This window comes from Aptenodytes patagonicus, chromosome 5 (genome assembly GCF_965638725.1).
Source record: "Aptenodytes patagonicus chromosome 5, bAptPat1.pri.cur, whole genome shotgun sequence".
Lineage (NCBI taxonomy): Eukaryota > Metazoa > Chordata > Aves > Sphenisciformes > Spheniscidae > Aptenodytes > Aptenodytes patagonicus.
Genome location: NC_134953.1, coordinates 15,407,344 through 15,425,591, shown reverse-complemented (window position 1 = coordinate 15,425,591; position 18,248 = coordinate 15,407,344). Strand labels below are relative to the sequence as shown.

At 39.4% G+C, this 18,248-nt stretch overlaps 1 protein-coding gene across 3 annotated transcripts in view; it reads right to left on the bottom strand.

Annotated features, from left to right (window-relative positions):
- The window catches only part of ZNF518A (zinc finger protein 518A), a 47,533-nt gene extending 36,568 nt beyond the window's left edge, over nt 1–10,965 (bottom strand). Inside the window, exons 1-3 of one of the 3 annotated variants that reach the window (XM_076338806.1) lie at nt 10,855–10,964; nt 8,691–8,814; nt 2,340–6,205 (exon numbers count right to left, since the gene is read on the bottom strand). In XM_076338806.1, the coding sequence (XP_076194921.1) occupies nt 2,340–6,087 (3,748 nt within the window). In that variant the 5' untranslated portion in view covers nt 6,088–6,205; nt 8,691–8,814; nt 10,855–10,964. Of the gene's footprint in view, nt 1–530; nt 6,206–8,690; nt 8,815–10,044; nt 10,456–10,854 lie in introns of those variants that run through there. The other 2 variants (XM_076338804.1, XM_076338805.1) reach the window with 2 other exon arrangements.
- Nucleotides 10,966–18,248: the final 7,283 nt, after the last annotated feature.

Below are 18,248 nucleotides of genomic sequence, written 5' to 3'. Positions count from 1 at the left end.
GTACTCCCACTGAAGACTGGATCTAGCCTCTGGGTTCATTAAGAATCTGGAGGACAAAGCCTCTGAACATAGTAATTACTGTGGATAATAAGGGCCTTCATCTGTATACTCAATCACTATGGATAAGGTAAGGTCTTTTGTTTACATACCCTCACACAACATTAAGAAGCGTGAAGCATATTCTCCCTTCATCGTTATCCCTAAAACTGTAAGTAGGAAGCAAGCAGGCTCCTAGGAATACTACCCTACTAGCCAGTAAAATGAGGGAGGAATAACTTAAGCCTTGCTTTTGCCAAACCCCTGGTACCCTAAAAGGCAGTTCATCTAATAAGCAGTAGTAGAAAATACTATTTAGTCATTATGTGGACAAATTACATCCACCTGGAATAAAACTATAATGCAGTTACAGGCCTGAAATGGTGCTTTGTACTTCACCATATCCTGGCCTTCCTATAAAGTTTGTGGCATACATAGTATAAAACAAAATAGAAATATTTTCTATAAATGCTCACAGTCATATTCTGTAAACACAAGTTATAGCAAATTTAATAGTGACAGAGTCAATACAGATTAGGAATGTTCACCATTCTTAAACACCATATACATTATGAATATATATACTGTATATTTTCAACTGATTCCATTCTCAGGCTCACCGTATTAACACAATCGTAACATGTTTTATTAATTTATATGAAAAATACTTCACTAAGAAAGTAGACAAACTGCACAGAAATAGTACAAGTGTCATGTGCATAGCAATATAGCTTAAAGCATTCACATATGGCTTTGTTTAAATGAAACTATTGGGGAAATGGCCCTATATGGACCTATGGTTACACAGTTGACATAATGTAAACCGCTTCACATCTTTTAGGCACTTGCTAATAATAGTGTTCAATCCCTGAAAAACAAAATCAAGAGCTAACAAGTAAAAATAACAAAAATCCCAGGATAACAGCTGTGTGTAGTTGAAGAAAATTTAAAAATTGGTTTTAGTAGTGCATGCACAGAACTGAAAAATGGGGGGGGGGGATAATTTCTGTGCAAGAATTATACCAAATAACTGAAAAGTATAAAAATATTTACATGTTCAGGTTTTTTTAAATATGTACAGAACAAAAGCCCTGACGACTCATTCTATAGAATAAAAATATAGGACATGATAGTAGTAACAAAAAATAATATATTTTTATGGAATTGTATTTGCAGTTAGTTACAAGTTATCTAAACCACAAAGCTCCTTGATCTATCTCAAAGCTTGATGGCAATAGAGAATCTGCTCTTCCTTTTAAAATACAAGCACTTTGCATCATTTTTAAACTTCAGTTACAATACTGAAATACAAAATTTCTCGTGTATCCTAATTCAATTGATTCTCGTTTTAAAAAACTGTAATGTATGATATTTAAGGTTTTTTTCCTTCACTGGTCATCATTACATTAATGAATTCCAATCTCGAGTAGCCTCCATCAGATGCCTCTGTCCATGTCCTACCCAATTATCCTGATTGTCAAATATTCTACCGCAAAACCAGCAGCTAAACTTAGCTTTCAAGGTATTATCAGAGGTAGTTTTCACAATCTGGTAATTGTTTTTGCTAGTCTTTTTCAGTGTCAATTTTAAGACAAATCTTTCTTTTACAGGGCTAATAGGTTTTATTGTCCTGTGCCTTTTTTGAGAAAGATCATCAGTAGTTACATCCAAAGGATTGCAGAAGGCTGGCTGCAGAAGCGCTTCAATAGTTCTTTTTGACAATGAAACCTTAAGAACGTGTCCCTTAAACTTAGCAATGGTTTTCATTACATTTACAACTTCTGGAACATCTGCATCAGGATGGTTAAGCACAACAACTGGTTGATTTCTCCGAGGGCATTTTACAAGCTGTTTAGAATTAAAAGGAAGTAATTTCAAAGTCCTCACAGTTTCTTTTGATGCCCTCGGTTTGTAAGGGCCACCTGATTCACTAACAACTTCAGCTCGATTCTTTTCCTTACACTTTCTGTGCAACATTACTTTCTTTCTTGGAGGTTCTGGGCAATTATCCTTACTTTTCCGTTTGAAATTCTTGTTTCTTTGCACACCCACAGTTTCTGAACTTTTAGACCCAGTTTGTTTTAAACGAGGTTTTACTTTTGCAGTTCTGTTTCGAGTGCTCCATGTGGACTTCTGACTACCAAAGTTATTTCTGTTGTTAGCAGTTTTTACTTGCGTACTCTCAATAGAACCTTTTTGCAACCGTGTCCCTGCAGACTTAGTAGAATAAACAGGTTCTACAGGAGGAACACAACATGCTGGGTTAGAGCTTGCCAAAGAGGCATTTGCTGGCATTAACCTACCTGGTAAGATTAAGGCATCATTAGAAGTAAGATGAGTTTGTTTCTGTGCTAGTGCAGGAGTAAGGGACTGCAAGTTATCCAACTGTAGCGAGGGCACTGAGTTGGTTACTGACTGAGTGGTATCAGCCAGTGTATCTGAAGTAGAAGTCTTAAATTTCAGCAAAGGCTTTTCTTGCATGGCTCCAGTTTTCTTTGGTTGACAATTTTGATAATGAGCATTATTCTGAAAAACACTATGTTTATGAACTACAGGCTTGTTTGGTGTCATACATTTCAGAAAAACTGCCTGCTGTCCATCAGGCAAAAGTGCATAAACATGTTGTTTCTGTTTAATTTCCTGTTGGTTTACTGACTCCAAGGAACCAAAGACAGCATCTTGATGCTCCGATAACACCTTCAGAGAAGAAATTCCTTTCACAGATGACTCCGATGAGTTTGTAATTACTAGAGGTCCTTTGAATGGCATACTATTCAATGAGTCATTTGCTGTACTACATGCTCTCCTATTACAGGAACTTCTTACACTTCTGAAACTGTCATTTTTCCCCTCCACTTTTGAAGTTGGTATGGTTATTTTACCATATTCTCTGGATGCAACTCTCCCTAAAACCTGAGAACTATCACTAGGGACATTTGCAACTGTTCCAATTGCACCGCTAAAAGTCAAAATCATTCCAGGTCCTTTATTTAAAACAAAGGATGCAGGTACACCTTTAGTCACATGCCCATCTGATGAACTGGTTGACGGAAGAGATTTTCCTGAAACCACCTGTAGTCCGGGCTGGTTAGCAAGGTGCAAAGGAACAAAAAATCCTGATGGAGGGGACTGAACTAAAAGGGTTTTCTTCTGTTCCTGAAGAACTGGTGAAAAGCTAGTAGGATTTTGGGTTGTAGACAGTATTTTATCTCTTACTAACTGCTGTGTTATGATTGCATCTGTATGAGTTTTTAGCAACGTACCAACACCTGGAGTTCTGGACAATTTATCCATTCCCTGCGAATCAAATGATGTTCTGGGTTTCTGTCTTTCTCTCCCACAGTGTGTACCTTCATTTGTGCTACATCTTGTGTTCAACTCTCTCTTATATAAATGAAAGCCTACATTAGCAGGAGGCCTCTGAAAACCACATGCAGTTGACGAACTTTTTAAATGCGTAAAGGCTTTATTCCCTGTCTCGTGACTAGAAAGCAGCTTGTCAGAATGAAGTTTTACACAGTTATTTGACTTGCTGTGGGATTCTTGCTGAGTAGTTGCTTTCACTTTTAACACATCTTGCAGTAACTGGTTTATTTCAGGCGATAAATAATTAGCTGCCTGTTCACTCTGCAATGAGAAAACAGATGTGATTTTAGGCATTAAGACCGAGTTAACACAATCCGAGGCGTTTTCTTGGAATTTCTCAGCTACGTTCTCAAAGCCTTGATGTATGTTAGCATCCAAATACTGCTGGCCATTATGCTGGTCCTCCATAAAACACTCACTGCCAACAACATATTTAGATTGGCTTTTAGAAGACACAGAGTTATTCTTAGTGTTTGTATGTCCATACGTTTTATTAATATTTGATTGGGCTGATACAACTTTCTCTGGTTTTAAGCCTTTCATCGACTCTGAATATGAAGATGCAGATTCAGTTCTTCTACTGTTTTGAAAAGAAACTGTTTTGCTAGATAAAAATTCTTTATATCTGTCATCTGTTGACATCCAAATGCTACATGGATTATCTGAAGTGTCCATTTTGGAGTAGTTATGAAAAGACAGCAACCCTTCATTACAAGAATCCACTGGAGTTGAATAATAGAGATTATTAGTTCCATTACTTTTATTCAGGCTACCGTTTTGTATTTTCAGTTCAGGAAAGAAGGGCATTTTCATAGGGTCATAGTGAAGTGTATTTGTAATAGTGGGTGGTAATACCTGAGGATGACTTGGAGGACTATAGCTTCCCCACGAGACACTACTTCGAGTTCCAACTTTTGTCACCTCACCACATGGCGGTGAGCCCAACTTCATTGGCAAGTAATTTGAACTTTTTCCCACAGCTACATTAGAAGGTGCTACAGTTTGAGAAACACTCCTACCATACAATAAGGAGTTATTTTGTTTTTCCACTTTTGTTTTTCCAGAATGAGGAACAGAACAAGAAAATGGAGGGGAGGTTAATGGGTGAACAGAATTGTTCTTTAAGGTTGACTGATCAGTTACATGTGGTATAGCACCTGAAGACAAGCCACAGGGATCAGCAGTCTGTAGCAAAGGAGTTGTAGAACCATCTTTAATAGGATCAGCTTTCTGACCCAACAAATGTAAGTTTTGCTTACTTGTAGGTAATAATTTTATAACAATATGTTGTTTTCCATCTACCATTTTAAATCCCATAAATTTAGCACTGTAATTTGCTGGAACAGATATTTTATTGTTTTTGACCATCAATACCGTTGGCCCATGAACAGCATTTTTCAATAATCCCAGGCCGTAACTTGTTCCATCATCTGCTTTATTGTATTGTGCAGTAGTAGCAGAGAGCATTCCACCCATGAAATTATGCTTTTCTGTATATATAATTTGATCTTTTTCTTCATTTGCTTCCACATCTCTCATACACTGGTTCAGCTCCTCAGATTTTGTCTGAATTTTATTCACACTTCTTAGCACTTGTGCATGTTTTTCTCCAGTTCTGTCACTTCCACTACTTATTTTTTTCCGTCTCCAGAGTGCTTTTTTCGATGTTCCCATTTTATACCTTCTTAACACAAGCTTCAGTCCTGCTGGAGTCTTCACTATTCTTTTTTCACATTTATCCTTTTCCAGTTTTTCTTTTGCATATAAGTGGTCTCTATGCAAAGCTATGATGTGTTTTAAAAGATAATCTTTCCGTGGTGTGCTGTAACTGCAATACTGACAACCAAAAGGAAACATACTGGTATGAACAAGAAGATGTTTCTGGAACTCCTCTTTTGTAAAGCTTACGTGATGGCATTTTCCACATTTATATGGAATCTCATTATGTCTGTGAATGTGCTGAACAAACGTGCCCACATCCTGGGTAGAAAACCCACATTTTTCACATTGAAAGTGACCATTTACACAATGCTTTGACGTGAAGTGTTTTGTCAAATCCAACAAAGTGTACATACGCTCATCATTACAGAGCTCACATTTTACTAAAGTGCTACGATGGGTGCGTCTATGCTGTTTAAATGACTGAAAGTCATTAGCTGAGAAGTTACACATCTCACAAGGATACAAAGGCAACTCGCCATAGTGTAACAGCTGAAAATGTTTCTGTAGATCATTTGGGCTGTATCTAATGTTATCCTTGCACTTTGTACAAGTGAAATTGAGTATCTTTGCTGTAGTTTTCAACCCTTCTTCAAATTGCACTTCTGGTTTATTTTGCAAGTGGCTTCCCTCTGAACAACTGGGATTGCTTCCGTTTATTTTCTCTAGACTTAAGGACTTCCTTGCAGTTTGCTGTTTACACTGAAAGAGTTTTCTAAATCTATCAACTTCATGTTTCATTAATACTTCATTTGGAATGTTCACCTTGGGTAAATCAATTTTCACATTTTTTAGTTCGTAACAGAGATTGACATCTAAAATTGCTGGTTGAGTCATCATACTTAAAGGATCATTCACCAGTGCTTTTTCCAAAGTAGTATCTGTAGAAAAATTATTCGCAGCATTGTGTTTTAACAAATTAATTTGCTTCTCATCAGGAAAAAAATGTTCCTTTTCAGATGGCATGATTTTAGGTTTTCCTTTTCTTTAAGTGAATTTTTGAGACTAGTCTTCGTTCCTGCAGCAAACAAGACTGCTGTGCCGAGTTCTTCTCAAGGTTCTAGAACTTCCCCATTTTATTCTCCTGAAATCAGAAAACAAACAAAGCAAATATTACATTTAAAACTAATGCAATTAGAAAACTCATTACAATTCATCAATAAATACATGCCAACCTTGGAAGTTGTTGATTTTTATAATAGCATTTGAGAGAAAAGAGGATGAGGCAAAAAAATGAGACATTACACTGTGGCCTTTGTTTGTTTGTGTTTGGGGATTTTTTTGTTTCTTTGTTTGTTGGTTTGTTGTTTTGGGTTTTTTTTTCCCACCATAAAAAATACATAAAAGTTGAAAAATAAGCTTTAAAGGACAACATCTACTGAAAGATGAAAACATTGACATTCCATGCCATCAAATTTTGGTTTTCTCCCACCAGGACAGTCTGTAAGCATGAGAAATCCCAAGAGCTGCTTTTTTAAAATGAAGCTAGCATTTATTACTTATTCAGGATTTCAAGCAAATATAAACACAATACCTCCTCTGTGACATGGATCACTAACTGATCCTAGCTGAAGTACTAAAAACAAGTCAAATTCAGCAGCAGTTGATATTTTTCTTACTCAAGTCTGTTACTCTATTAGTAGCCAACTCTTGTGCTTAAAAAGAAAAGGAAAAAAAAACAACAAAAACTGACAAAATATCTACTTCACTAATGGAAACATTACCTTTATCAACACCAAAAAACCCACCACACTCAACTACAATGAATTTTTCGCATGCCTGCCTTTAGTATCACACAAGTCTGAAGTAGTCAACAAATAAAAGTTGACTTTGGTTTCTCACCATACATTCCTGGGTATAGGTTAATCTTTTCAGAACAAGAGCATGACTGACAACAGTACTCCTCTATGGATTAAGAGGTTCAAATAGGTATGGTCAGCATCATCGTCTTGCTACAGACTTAATGGCCATGTTTCCACAACAGGCCACACTGACAATTCATAGCAGCTCAAGTCTATGCTCCAACAATACTCCCACATGTCAACTTAAAAGCAGCAGAAATGGAATAGCAGTGAAAATCATTTGGATTTTGAAAAGTGAAACTTAAAAGGAACAAGAACTGTTTCTTCACTAGTGTATAATAATTTTCCCAAAAAACTTTTTCCATCGCAGAAGTCATAGCGTCACTTTCTTCTTTACCAGCAAAAGTCAGTAAAGTGTTGGCTGAAATCTGATCAGCAGCTCTCTCTCTCCACTATTTCCCTGCCCACCCTGAAGCAACACAGACTTGGAACTCATTAGATCATCCTATTTATTCACATTCAGACTGAAAGAATGATCACATCCTCTCCCTCACTGTGATGAAGTGCAAGAGCTGCTTCTAGCGCTCCAGGCCATCATAAGCATCACCACTAAGGTCTTCCAAATATTTTCCCATAGTCCTGTGAGAAGGAAGTATCCAGCATTAAACATGTAAATACCTGACAAAGAAAATGGAGACTGAAAAATTTTCAAGGCCATGTTCATATATCACGTAGCGAGAAAAGAAAAACACCTTTTTTTTTTAAGCATATGCTTTATTGCATTCCTTCGGAAAAGATAATAGCATTTCTGCCCAATTCTTGAAAATAATAAGTAAACCAGACTGACATTTTTTACAGATTCCAATATCAAATAAATTCAATTAATTGTGTTCTTCAGCTATGAGACCTGCAAGATTGCAACTATACATTCGACATTCAAAAAACAAACAAACAAAAAAAACCACAAACCACAGACACATACACTCCCTCCTTGGGAGTCTTTCCAAACTAAAACACTTTAGGTACAGGATTTTTTTTTTTTTTTTTTTAAAAACTCAATGATACATTCCCCATCTTCCACACAGGAAGGGGATATTACTCTACTTTGAGCCTTCAGAAGAGAACTCATCACATTACACTCCATTTTCACCAAGAGAGTATGGTATTGCAGTGCTTTCTCTTGTCAATGGTAAATCCCTTATTTGAACAGGAGCAAGCTGAACTCCCACATAAAGAATAAGTAACTAAAAATTAGTTGGACTTGTTTGCTGAAGAACTTTTTTTAATACACAGATGCAATACATGAAGATTACAGGCTGCATGATGCAATACATCATCCTGATGGCAACTGCCTATCATTCAGATTAAAAAGTGTTATACTGTCAAACACTGAAACCTGAAATATGTGTGCAATTAACACTATAAAAAAAATCAGAAGTGGATGCAGTATGCTGCAGAGAACAAACCTCAGGCTTTTAACATGGGGCCAATATGGTCCTCAACTGGGCAACATTTCACTTAACTGGATAAAACATTTAAGTTTCACAAAGAGTCTCAGCTGGGTATATTCAAACCTGATTTGAGATCTCCTTTAACTAATTAACCACACAAATTACAATTTAACTTTGTTATTATTGGGTAGCATGCAACTATCGACAAGCACCTGCAGCACGATAAATAAAAATATTTACTAGAAACAACCAACTAGTTAAAAAACAATCCCAGGGATCTTTAAATGTACATTATCAAAGAAGAAGTCAGACTTACACATTAAGAAAAGACTTGATTTCAATTCTTCAACAGCCTTTTTAACATTTTTCCACACGCACAGAAGAGGTAAACATGTAAGATTCAGAAAAGGCCACAGTCAGGAGGAACAGTGAAAAAAGGTCTGGAAACAAAACGAAAGATATTTTAAAAGGTGTAAATACAAGCATAACTGAAAGAATAAGCTGAAAAGCACAAATCCTTCACAATTTTACACATTATGTGCATTTTTAATACATTGAAGACAGAAAAACTGTAAATACATACCATGTTCTCTCCCAAAGAACACCATCAAATACAATACAAATCCTAAATTAATGAGTGCAGTCAAAAATCGCTAGTAAACTCCTCCTAACAAGGTCTATTTTAACCTTAGCTTTGTCACTACTTCTCAGACATTCTTAACTGGTAAGCATAAACTTATGATAACTTAAAAACAAGACAGAAAGCAGTAACTGGTACCTCAGTCCATCAAATTTTAACTCGAACTCAAAAGAAACATCTTTTCTTAAGTAAAAATTGTAATAAATTCTATAGCAAAGACCTAAATATAATTTTTTAGAAAGTTTTGCAAAAGCTGGGGGAGTGGGGGGGTGTAATATTACCTGAACAATATTTGAAACAAGTAGATTATAAAGCAGATATAATGAATACAAACCCTGAAAATATCTAAGCATGTGCCAAAGTTAACTCTCATGGAAAAAAAAAAAAAACAACACTAAGCACAAGCGTAAGTAACCACTTGAGGCTCTAAGCCTCAATTTTCTTCCCCCAAAAATGCTCCAATATGTCAGTATTTTTGTTTAAAAAAAGTACACATGGAGAAAAAAAAGTTTTAGCTATATACTTTAATCTAGTGAGAAATGACAGATAGGAGTAAGACACTCCTAAGTTAGGTACCTTTCAAAGTTTTTCCATTTAGAACAAAAAAATACGAATTCAAAACACATTTCCAGGCATGCAGCATTTTCAAGATTTCTGTAAAAGTTTTTTAAACTCATTTAAATTTTACTATTTAAAAACCCCTATGCTGAAGTATTTCCATGCTTGGTCCCATCCTACATGTGTCTGCAAATTTAGAGTAGTGCCTTCATCTCTACAAAGATCTGGACACGTAAGGAACTTAAAGAACTAGATCTTCAGGAGCCCATAGAGCTAGAGCTTCTAGCGGTCAGATACAATCTATCTGACACAGCAAAACGCTGCTTTTGTAAAAATAAAATATAAAACAAAAACAAGCTACCAAATCACTCTCAAAGCTAACAAACACAGACACCCATGCCACGCAGCAAACTTGCCATTTACGAAAACAGCAGCTCAACGCTCCAGTGATACACGGCCACCGCCAACATACCTGCGAACAACCGCTTTCTCAGCCCACACTTGCGATGTCCGGGGGACGCTCCCCGCCTCCCCGCTCGGGGCTCCCGGCACCACCGTTAATAAACGGCCGTCCCACAGGGCGCTGCCGGGGCTTACCGAGGAGCAGGGCCAGGGCGCGGGCTGTCCCCCCGTCCCCGGGACGAGGAAGCAGGGAAGAGCAGGGACAAAACACGACGCCGGTCCGGCGGGGGTCGGGGGAGCCCCCGGGGCTGCCACCGCCTCAGGGCCGCGCCGCGGGCTCCACCCGACCGCGGCGGCAGCGCGGGGTGCTCCCCGGAATTGGAGTGGGGGCCGGTGAGGCGACTCCCCTCCCCAGCTCCTCCTTGGGAGCCACCCGGCTCCTCGGGCGGCCCCGGTGGGCAGCGCTGCTCCCGCCCCGCCGGGCCGCCCGCCGCGGGGCGCCCACACGGCCCCGAGGGGCGCCGCGCCGCCCGTGACGCCTCGCCTGGCCCCGCGTAGCCCGGCGGAGGGATACGGCGCCACAGACGACACCGGCGCCGGCCACGAGGCATTGTCACCCGCTCCCCGCCGCGGCCGGGCGCTGCCCGCGATCCCCAGCCGCCCCGCCGCCAGCCCCGGCCGCCCCGCGAACTTCCCGCCGCCGGAGGGGGCGGGGGGCGCGGGACTATTTGACGGCTCACCCCTACCACGGGGCGGCTTCCTGCCCCGCGGGCGCTCGCACCTCCTGCCCGCTCCTCGCCGCCGCGGCCCGCGCCGGGCCTCCCGCTTCCGCAGAGCGCGGGGACCCCCCTTCCCCGCCCGGCGCCCCCCGCGGAGTTACCTCGCCCCTCTCCATAGCCCGGCGAGCCGCTGTTGGCGGCCATAACAGTTTCCATCCGGGGACTGTGGGGCTGCGAGCCCGGCGGTGGGGGCGGCCGCGGCGGAAGGATACGCGTTCACCTGGAGAGACGGACGGCGGCCGACAAGGCCCAGGGTGGGGGAGTGCTCGGGTAGGGGGAGGGGTGGGGCGCCACCGCCCCCCGGCGGGACGGGCGGCTGCCCCGCGGGGCCGGCCCCCGGTGTGGGCCAGGCGGCGGCACCGACAGCCCCCGCTGCCGCCTTCCTCCTCCTCCTCCTCCTCCTCATCCTCCTCCTCCTCCTTGGATGCGGCCGCGGGGGCTGGGGGCGGGAGGGAAGCACAATGCCGGGCCGCCCGGCGAGAGGGCCGAGGCCTCCCGCACCCCTTCCCCGGGGCCGCCGCGGCCGGGCGCCGGCCGAAGGCCTACCGCCGGCCGAAGGCCTACTGCCGGACGGCCCCGCCGGGCCTTGGCCGCATGGCCCGGCCGTAGGTACAGCCTGGCCGCACGGCCCATCGTTACCTTGCAGTGGTTTCGCGCTTCCCTCCGCCCAAGGGTGTGCGCGGTCCAATGGCCGTTAATGGCAGTGGGTAGGGAGAGCTGGCGCCCCATCATAAAACACCCAGAAAGAAAGGTCCCTGCCTAGGCTGGTTGTGGACCACCCTAGCCAAGGATTTGCTGAGCTGCGTAGGTGCAATATGTGGGGGGTATCTGTAGAAGATGGCAGCAATGAGAGCGTTCGGAACGTTGTACATGGATTAGGTGAGTTGATATGTTTTCACAGGACCAAATAACAAAAATGAAAGCTGAAAATCACTAAAAATAAATGTTTGCCTTGTTAGAGACACAATATCATTGTTGCTTAGAAGAGGGATAAACTACACTTCTTAGTAGCGTGCTCTAAACATTTGTACTAAGATTTAATGCACATGGAAGATCACCAAAAGTAAGAACGTCAATGAGTGTGAAGGCACGTGAAACGGGAAATTCAGATGTACCACGGCCAAAAAGTGGCAAACACCAGTGGCAGAAATAGGCTGTGAAGATGAATTGTGAGTGAAGAGGTCATTGAAAAGGAAAGCCTTTCTCCGCTTCTGAAATAGCATTCAGAAATGAAAAGCAAAGAGGAGAAAGGTTTAGGGTCCCAAAGGAGAAAGCTTAAACTAACTCATGAGCTATTTCACAGCAACTCAGCTAAATTTTTCTCCAGAAGCATTGTCGCATCTTAATAGTTGCAACAAAGTTTAAGAAATACACTTTTTACTCACAATTAAATTTGAGAACAAGGAGGAATGTTGCTGTCTTTGCGTGTGTATGTGCATGTAATATGAATCCATTTAACATGAACATATTTTTAATTCCTCGTTCAAACTGACATCATTTATTTCCCTTGTGTCCTGGACTGTAAAAGAAAATGAATAGAAGCCATTTTGGGGTGGGTGTTTTTGGCCCTAAAGAATATCTTCAGGACTAGAATTATATCATTGATGGTTCTACTACACCCAAATGAAACAATCTGTGCCAAAAGCAAGCAGAGAAATATACTGGTGATTTGTATGCAAATCTTCACATTCTTCTTCTGGCCTCTAGTTCATTACATTTTTCTAAATGGTCAGAAATGGAGTTTACAAATATGTGCCCATAGTTTTTGGAGGATCTGAAAACTTACTACAACTGAAGAAAAAAAATGAGAAACAGCATAGTTCTGGCTGCAGCCCTGAAGTCAGAAAAGATAACGGAAAAGAATTATCCATGAAAGTCGTCAGTCTAACAAGCAGCTACAGTATCAAATTTGTGTTAGAATGCTAGTATTCCTAATCTGAAATTAAAATCTACATCGTATTGTCAACTATTCATACCAACAAATTTGCATATAAAAAAGAAACATATTTTATCTGTAGTGTATCATCACTTCATAATTCAAATTTAGAACACATGGATGTCAAGCACAAGAGAGAAGAAGAAAACTTGTGAGATAACACCAACAAGGGAAAGAAAGAAGAAAGGCTAACATCTAATTTATCATATACATTGAGATTCTTTGCAGCACAGGAGGAATCAAAAAAGATTACATCAAAACACATACTTGTAACTATAAATTTATATTGGGATTAAGATTTGTATAGGAATATATGGAAAAAAGAAAGGTGGCAATCGGATGAAAAATTACAGTGGGCAAACCCACCAAAAAGATTGACATTATATAATAGCTTCTCCCAAAATTAATGAAGGAGCTCTTTAATCATGAGAGTCAGCATCCACAAAAACCCTCCCCAAAATTTCTGAGTCATAGTCTACGACGTTCCCATTTTACAGTACTAGGTACCCCTTAAAAACTGACATGAGAGGCTGCCTCAAAGGTCTTTTTGAATCCACATGCTCACCACTGAAGAGATGACCAATGAATGCAACAACTGCCATCCTACCATGCTCAGAGTAGAAACTAAACCGAAAGCCATCAAGGAAACCCAAGTGAGACCAAAGTCTTCTCTAGTGTTTCAGAAGCGAGTGCACAGAACTGGAGAGCACACGCGTTTTCTGAGCATCCTGATGCTGGCAGTTGGACCTCGTGGCATCGGGCATGAATTGTGACAGAGTGCATGAATGCAAACTTAGATATTTTTAAGTACTTTTATGTATCCGTAGAATATGATTTCTTTAAAGTAGCATCAGGCACTGTCCTATTTCAAGGATCAATGAATGCTGCATGAGGACTAGAATATCTTTGTATTCTTTTTCCTGAAGACAGAGATCACACATGATGCATCTGAATAGGCATGATATGTACACATCACTCTTAAATTCCCAAATTCTTAAAAAGCAAGGGCTGAGTCAACATAATACTCCACTCCTTCATTCTTTTCCAGAAGATAAATTTAATTTGGTCCACTTTACTGTGTGACATCCTGTGAAGAAGATATTCAACCGCAAGACAGTCTATGTTCTGTGAAACATGAAATATCCCACAGCAGTTTTTACTTTTCACGCAAAAAAATTGCTCTGACATCTGCAGTCAGTTTTTTTCCTGAGCGTCAGCTATTGTCTCCAGAAACATATGTAAGCCGTGTAGTATTTTGGAAGCTTTGTACACTCCCAGTGCGCATTACATCACAATTATTCTGTGCATCTGAAATAGCAAACAATGTCAGGACTTCCCATTACATTTGTCATTAGCATTGGTCTGTTATAAATTGGTAGGGCAATTAAGTGCAAATAAGTAGCCTTCATAATGCGATTTTTATTATTGTTGCTATTAGTTCTGTATATGTGATGTTTTAAAATTGAAACCTCAATGCTTTCCTCAAATACATGGGTGTCTCACAAACAACAGGAGTACTTCATCCCTGGTTTCAACTAGATATCCAGCTTATTTATGGATAGTGGGATGGATTGGATCAATTTATTGCATAATCTGCTGGACTATCAGAAATTACTTGTATCAGAAATGAATCCACACCAAATAATTGGGGCTGACTTAAGGATTTCCTCAGAAATACTCTGGAAAAAAAGATAATTCAATTTTCAAAAGTCTATGTTGAGGCAAATACGAAGCATGGATCACTGAATGAAGCTGAGGGACTCTTCATTTTTTAAAGACAACCACTTCTTTTTAATGTGAAGTTGCTCATGCATTTGCCTGAAATCATTGAATTTGTTCGTGGATGTGAAAGAGCTTCTTTTAGAGTTAGCAACAATAATGAAGCGTTACTGCTACTGTGGTCCATAGTTGAATTACAAAGTGGAAATACCTGGCTAAAAATTAAAACATTATTTCATTCAGATTTTCACATTTGTTGTTATGTGTAGGAAAATAGCCAAATCTCAGGAAGTTTTTTGATCTATGACGATTTTTAGTCTTGGTTCTCTCCCATTTTTTGTTCATTCTAACATGAATTTAAATTCATTTCTCTTTCTACAGACATTACCAATGCTGCTGCTGTTTTCATTTGAACCTTTATTCCTGCAATTTTAACAACTATGGTTTAGATAGCTCTAAGACTGATTGGCACCATGAAACCCACAAAAAAATCTAAATTATTGACTTCTTTCACTATTGCAATGTCACTGTAGATGTGCAGATAAATCCATAATGAGAATTCAGTGATGTTCTAATATTAATAATGATACCATTATGTGTCAGCATTAATACTGCTATGTTTGTAAGACAATGTATTGTGAAAAGGAAGCCCTGCCATTATGCTTTCCTACTGTTTTAACCAATGAAACAAAACCAGGCTATTTACCGTAAAAAAACCCCCAGAGATTAAAAAAAAATTAAGATGTTATTTTACCTCACTGACAGTTATCTATAGGCAACTGTACATTGCAAAATATTTGATCATCAAAGCCAATAATCTAGTGTATCAGAAACTGGTTTCTCATAAAAGGCAATTTTCTTATTTTCACATGTACTGATACTTTATGATACGTGTACTGATATTTTATCTTAGAGAAAGAGATATGGAGATATGGAACTTCTCTTAAGTCATGAAGCAGCTCATTCATACATGTATTGTTTCAAGTACACTGTACTTTATGAAAAAAATCAACTCTGCCTAGCCAATGTATTATTTATTTTAGTGACAAACACAGTTTGGAGCTTTTTGTAAGCAGATCGGTATGGAAATAATAGATTTGAAGAATGAAATCAAAAGGCCCCACCAAAAAGCTTTTATGTAAGAATACATTAGTAAAAAAGAATAATAGAAAGTCAAGTTAGCACCTTTAATGAGTGAACTGGTATGGAATAGAATAGATGTATTTTCTTTGAACCCTCCATTTACACTATCTTGTTGATCTGTAAGATTACACTTTCTATTTACCTGATCATTACAAGAATTTGAAACAACCATCTAGCAGTAAGATCACTTGACTCAGGCTTTTTGTTGGTGTCAGAACAGATCTTTCCTAATTCCTATGAACCAGATATTCTTAAAAGAAATAGCAGAGGCATCTCACTTCTTTTTTGCTTCTAGTTCAAAGACTGTCCTCCTAAGCAGTTGGCCTACCGATGCCAAGCAAGATCTGTCAATTCCTAATCATAATTTTCCTTCATTTAAGTATGTTTAGTCCATGGTTCCTTCCTCCGTGGATTTCCAGCCTCTGCTGACTGTGATATTGCCCGCCCAGTTGTACTGTGAAGATGGACATATTTTTTGCTATACTTTTCATGAACGTATTCAGAACTTGCTGTCTTCTGGAAAAACAGATAATCATTGGAGCTGTTCTGGTGATACTAAGTAGTAGCTGGTACTGCCAAGCAGTACATAAGAATATCATTTATAATCTCATTGCAGACAAGCCAGGAAAGAAATATCAATGGATTACATTTTATAAAGTATATATTTAATAAATGTATTAAATGCTGAAATAGACAAATGCATAAGATTAAGTTTTACTTACTGTTACTAAAAGCCACAAAGTGATTCAGAATTTTATCTGCTATAAATAAGGAATGATTTAGCCCACGTCATAATAAAAATATTAGAAACAGGAACTCTTCCAGAAAATCTGTACAGCCAGTAGATGAGCAAGGTATAAAATGAGCACTCAGAAGATCAAACCGCAGGAGAAAACCAAAATGAATTACTTGCATCTGTAAGAACAGACTTGTGGAAGTTTCTGCATTAGAACTCTTCTGTATGGAATATGTGTAAGACACTGTCTTAAGTTGTCTCAAAGTATCAGTAGAAAAGGTTATAGAACAAAGTGAATGGTAACAAAGTCAGTAAGACCAGAACCAGGAGTTATAATGGAATAAAGAATGAAATGGCTGCACGATTATGTCTGAGGTGTAACTTTTCAATTAAAACTGATGTAGATGGCGTATGGGACCCCAATTTTTTACAGGATTTATGAGGCGAACCAAAGAGCTATTAACTAGTTTTATGTCCATATAGAACAAACTGATAGAAATTCTAAAAAAAAGCATAGAATACATGAATGTATGGATTTATTATCTAGAATTTTGGAATGTAAAGTTGATTTTCTTGGAAGTTACCAGGAAGTCCCACAAAATTCTCTCTTAAGGCCTGCGCTGCTCAGTATATTGAGGGAGCAGAAGGGTGAAATAGCACCATGACAAAGTTTGATGATGACAAGTTACTAAATTCACAATTTTCTGCAAAGAGCTGCAGACAGTGTTCATGGTGCTGAATAACTGGGCAGTAAACTGGAAGATGAAATTCAGTACAGTATCAAGTTATATATACAAGGAAAAGCAATAGTAATTCTGTATAGAAGATTATGGGCTCCAAAATTACTAACACCACCCAGAAAAAGTACCTTTGAGATGTGATAGATGTTGATAAGAAAACAGTGTCTGTAAAAAAGTAGTAGTGTCTGTAAAAAAAGTTTTGTTCTCTACTCCTGAAAACAAGTAGAGGACAAAACAGTAAACATCACGGTGCTGCTACATAAATCCTGGCTATGGATGTATCTTCCACACTATATGCAGTTCTGGCTTCTCTTTCTCCATCGGGATATCAGAAACCCAGAAGGGTTACAAAGAAGGAACTGAAATGCATGGAATCGCTTTAGTAGAAGAATGAAGAAACTCAGACTTTTCAGCCATGAGAAGGGATAACTTCAGAGCTGATATGACAGAAGTGATATCAAGGAGGTGAGCAAAGGATGACTGCTCACCATTTCTTATAGTAAAGGAATTAGAAGGCATAAAATTAAGTTATCAAGAGGCCAGTTCAAAACAAATAAATGGGGTGCTATGTGCAATTAAGGGTTAAATCAGGGAACATACTCTCACGAGGAATGAAGGATGCTAAGAATTTACATGAGTTTGACAAGCTATGAGACAAATTCACAGAAGAAAAAACAAATTATTAAAATGAAAGGTACAGCCTCTGAATCAAGATGACCCTGAGCCTCAGATTGCTGTGCACTGAGAGATCAAGCTGGAAAAATAGCAGCATTTGCCCACCTCTTCTACAGCTCTGTTGGAATCTGCTTTTGGCCAGATAATGCCCTGCTAAATGGACTCCGTACATCAGTTGCCCTTGTTAATTATTTTAATAGACCCACCAGATGGACACATCCAGTTAAGAGGCCCTGTTATAACTGGATATCTTACATACGCTTATGCTCAGCGTAGCTTTTTCAAGTATAATTTCTGATCGCTTGCCTACAAAGAGTCTGTAGTACGAGTGAGGAAACATTCTTAAGAAGTTACTGAGTCTTCTTTGGAAACTTCTGGAGAAAGCAGCTCTCTGCCTTCCCATTACATAAAGTGAGTAAGAGACTTTTTTATTATCATTTGGGCACGGGGGAGTGTTGCCAGACAGCAGATGGAAAAGTCATTCTTAGAAATGTGTAAACAAAATTTTTAAAAAGTTTATCACTGTATTTATGGCTCTACAACATG